Source organism: Mastomys coucha, unplaced genomic scaffold (genome assembly GCF_008632895.1).
Source record: "Mastomys coucha isolate ucsf_1 unplaced genomic scaffold, UCSF_Mcou_1 pScaffold17, whole genome shotgun sequence".
Classification (NCBI taxonomy): domain Eukaryota; kingdom Metazoa; phylum Chordata; class Mammalia; order Rodentia; family Muridae; genus Mastomys; species Mastomys coucha.
Genome location: NW_022196899.1, coordinates 29,881,907 through 29,886,010, shown reverse-complemented (window position 1 = coordinate 29,886,010; position 4,104 = coordinate 29,881,907). Strand labels below are relative to the sequence as shown.

The window sequence follows — 4,104 nt, the reverse complement described above, 5'->3', positions numbered from 1 at the left end:
TCGATGAGAAATGGAAACTCAACTCACAGTATCAACCTAACATGGCCAAGGGCTAAGAGGAGCTGACAGCAGGTGGGTGGCTGCTCCACCGTCATCCTCACCAGTCCTAGACGGCCCTCCAGACTTGAGGATGGAACCGCATGTCCAGAGAGGGCAGAGTCAGAAGTACTGGGCTCAGACATTCCCACCGATAGCAGAACTTTTGCGAACTTCAAACATTTGTTGAGAGCTCTCCTGGCCCCGCCTCCTGCCTGCAAGTTAAATCTGGGCGCCGCCTCGCTCCTCCTGAGCTCGGCGCCGTCAGCCAAGACTTAGACTTGGAACAGCCAGAGCAGGAGACTGGCAGGACTCTGCGCTCAGCATGCAGGCTCTCAACATCACCGCGGAGCAGTTCTCCCGGCTGCTGAGCGCGCACAACCTGACTCGGGAGCAGTTCATTCATCGCTACGGGCTGCGGCCGCTGGTCTACACTCCGGAGCTGCCGGCGCGCGCTAAACTAGCCTTTGCGCTGGCAGGAGCACTCATTTTTGCCCTGGCTCTCTTTGGCAACTCTCTGGTCATCTATGTGGTGACCCGCAGCAAGGCCATGCGCACCGTCACCAACATCTTCATCTGCTCTCTGGCACTCAGTGATCTGCTCATTGCCTTCTTCTGCATCCCCGTCACGATGCTCCAGAACATCTCTGACAAGTGGCTGGGTGGTAAGACAGTGATTGCGCGTGCACACGCACAGACACTCGCGCGGGCGTGTACACACACACACACACACACACACACACCCCTGTGTTTACACCTCTGATCTGATATCTCTCTGTGTGTCCAATTGAATCCTGTGCCCTTCTTGGAAATGCCCCACCTTGTAACTGTGTAGACAAAAAGTGTGGTAGTGGTGGTGGTGGGGGGGTTGTCCTCATGATTCAGTTGAGACATAGGTTGAGGTGAGAAGAATGGTTCAGGGAGCCTGTACCTCCAACTAATTTCAACCCTTTCCCATAATTACGAAGTAAGAGTTCCCCTTATTTTTTTTTACAAGGCTTCCAGGAGTTCCCCTTATTTTTAATGAAAAAAACAAAACAAAACAAAAAAAAAACAAACAAACAAAAAAAACAAAACCAAAAAAAAAAAATCAAAAAACAAAAAGCAAAAAAACCCAAGGCTAAATCTCTTTTCGTTCTCCAACTTCCACATTTTCGTACCAGTTACTTGTGTTGCTTCCAGATAAGAGCTTGTAATATAAGTGCTTGTAATAAGTGTTGGCTAATATACGATCTTTACGTTTTTTTTACAACAAATAATATATTTGCAGCAATAAAAAGTACCCTGGACAAGTAAGTCCTTTGTAGAAATTGTGCTACTAGAGTCATGTAGAGAGGAGAGCAGAAAATGCTTCACCTCTTGACTTCTAAGAGGGAGATGCGACCTGCCCCCACCTCCTTTGAAGAGAACCTGCTGGGGAGGGTCACTAAGCTTGGAACAGTGTGTGCCCACAGGAAGTTTACTCTTTCTAGTCTTCCCCCAGACACACAGCTAGTACATCCGTGGACTCTGTGCTGAGCTCTTCCCTCTGCTTCGCCCGCGGCCCCTCGGGAGGGTCTTCAGTCTCTAGGTGCTTTCATAAATAAATGTGTTCTTGTGACCACATTTTAAATAAGTGACTTTAAGTAAGAGAGGTGGCTCTTTCTGCTGTGGTACTCTACCATTTCTGCCCTCCTACTTGAGTCTTTCTAACACGTGAGTGGGTTTTTTTTTTCTCACCCCACCATTGCCCACTGAGCATCACTAGTTTATTTCTTCACCACTGCTAGTTTCCACGGATTTGTATGGAGTTTATTTCAGCAAGTGAGGTTGCTAAGTTTCTGGCTCTTGGCGCATCTATCATTACATTTCTAAGGCGCAAGTAGCTACTGAGCATGTGGCATTGACCTGATGGCGGTGATGCCATGGTCCACAGAGGACACTTTCTCACACTTCCTGGTGAAATCATTGTGGTTGAGTTTTCGGACTCAAGCACTGCAAGACCATCAACGAATTCGGGGGTGGGGGGGTGGGGATGGGGCGGAGTTCTGGTCCTTTGCACAGGACTTCTTTTGGAGGAAGGGTCTTAAGAGTTTACTATGTCTGAATGCTTGTTAGAAAACAATTGTATTCCACTTTAAAGGGGAGACAGGCAATGTGGAATTATTCAGAGTAGTCCGAAGACTAGACTGCCCCTTAGCTCTAACACATGCTGATTGGGTGTGTTTGGGCTTCTGTTTTCAGTATTGAGAAGTAGGAAAGAGGAACAGAGCAGACCATTTGCCTCCAGCCAGAGGGAGGTATAGGTGTCAGGGAGGGCCTGGCACCCCTTCCTCGCAGAGAACATAGGTGGGAATGGCCAAGGTTTACCTCATGCTTCCTACTTTCTTTACCCTTTGCATCCTGCTTTACAAGAAACATTTCACTTTAGCTTCTAAATGCTAAAAAGAGAGGGAAATATGCTATAGGGTTAGTGGAGAAACAAAATGTTTTAAAAAATGATCCCATCAGGCAGGACCACATACCTGTAATCCAGTACGTTAGTAGCAGGAAGATTGCAAGTTTTTGGCAGACCTGGGCTACCTTGTGGGTTTACATAAGGACAGCCTGCATCAGAGAAACAAAATGGGGGCGGGGCTGTCATGCTGTGAACGTATTTGGTTAATTCTATTCAGAGTTGTTTAGTTGGAGGTGGCTTATATTTATACAGGACTAGATAAATAATGGCCTATGAATTGAGTCTACAACAGCAAAATTAGTTAAGATGAGAAGAGAAAGCCCAAAGAAGACCTGCAGATAGGTATATAGAGAATTAACTTGCAGGCTGTAAGTAGGATAATAGCCATGATACATTATCAAAGGCGAACTCAGAGGATGTGAAAGGTGAGAAGGAATTCATTAGTTATTTTACAAACCTATTGAAAACAAAAACTCCTATGTGACAAAGTAAATAAAGTTGGAGGTCTTTGTGGGGTCTCACAGAATACAAGAAGCCCCAAAGTAAGCAAAATTAAAATGTGGTGGATGAGGGCCCTCTCTGTCACTGGAACACTCCAAGGAAGTGGTGTCTGGGAACACCTGCCACTCTAAGTTTGGGGAGAGAGAAAAAGATGCTGTATATTAAGAAGGCTGTATAAGGCATTTCAATCGATTTTATCAAATGGAAAATGGTGGGAAGAGACAGAAAAGCAAGTCGCTGCAACTAAGGAAGGAAATGTGTTGTGTAAAAGCCTAAAATAAGACCTGTGGTTGGGTTGGGGAGGGAAACAAAGCATCCAAGTGGAGTTCACCAGGAGGGAGTGGTGGCCCGAGGCAGCTGTTTCCCAGAAGGGCAGGGGCTGCTGGGGACTGTCACATCCTCTTCTGTTGTAACTGCTACTGCTGTTCCCAAGACAAAGCAAGAATAGGGATTTCATGACTTTGCCATGTAACTCAAATTAAAAAGCAGAACACAATGGGGTAAGAAACAAAAACAAACCACATCTCTATGGCTCAGATCATAAATAATTCACACTTCTAGTTAGTGACTTTTCTAACAAGCCCCTGTCCCAAACATTCCAGGTAGTAGGAGATGGGCAACTGCTTTTTCTTTCAATCCACTGCTTCCCCGGAGAAGGAACAGCATCACCCACTGAATCAGCACATGCGTTTTAACAAGGTCCCCAGATGGTGAATATTGCAAATTAAATCTGGTGATCAGTAGTTCTCAGACCCCCCAGCACATGCACACACACAGACACACATACGGACCACACACATGAACACGCACATACCACACATACATGAATACATACACACACACACATATACACACCACACACAAACCTCCTAACGGGCTCTGAGAAATGGTCTTAGATAGCCTGGAGTCCAGTGACAAGACTCACTGGGACTAGGATCCCCCTGGAACTGCCAGATGGAGTCCATGGTCCTCAGTTTCATCTAGGGCTTGCTTCAGAGATGTCATGCTACTGGTTTGTAATCCATTCTAGGGTGACACTACAGAAATAAACAGCAAAAAATGATGGCTGGAAAGCAAACAGGGCATTTTGTCTTTCCAGAGCACCACAGAGCAGTCTCCTCCTCCTCCTC

General features: G+C 46.2%; 1 protein-coding gene across 1 annotated transcript in view; it reads left to right on the top strand.

Annotated features, from left to right (window-relative positions):
• The first annotated feature begins 302 nt into the window (after nucleotides 1-302).
• LOC116095100 (pyroglutamylated RF-amide peptide receptor) overlaps nucleotides 303-4,104 on the top strand; it is a 79,555-nt gene continuing 75,753 nt past the window's right edge. Inside the window, exon 1 of the mRNA XM_031376628.1 lies at nucleotides 303-701. Coding sequence (XP_031232488.1) covers nucleotides 362-701 — 340 coding nt within the window. The 5' untranslated portion in view covers nucleotides 303-361. The remainder of the gene's footprint in view (nucleotides 702-4,104) is intronic.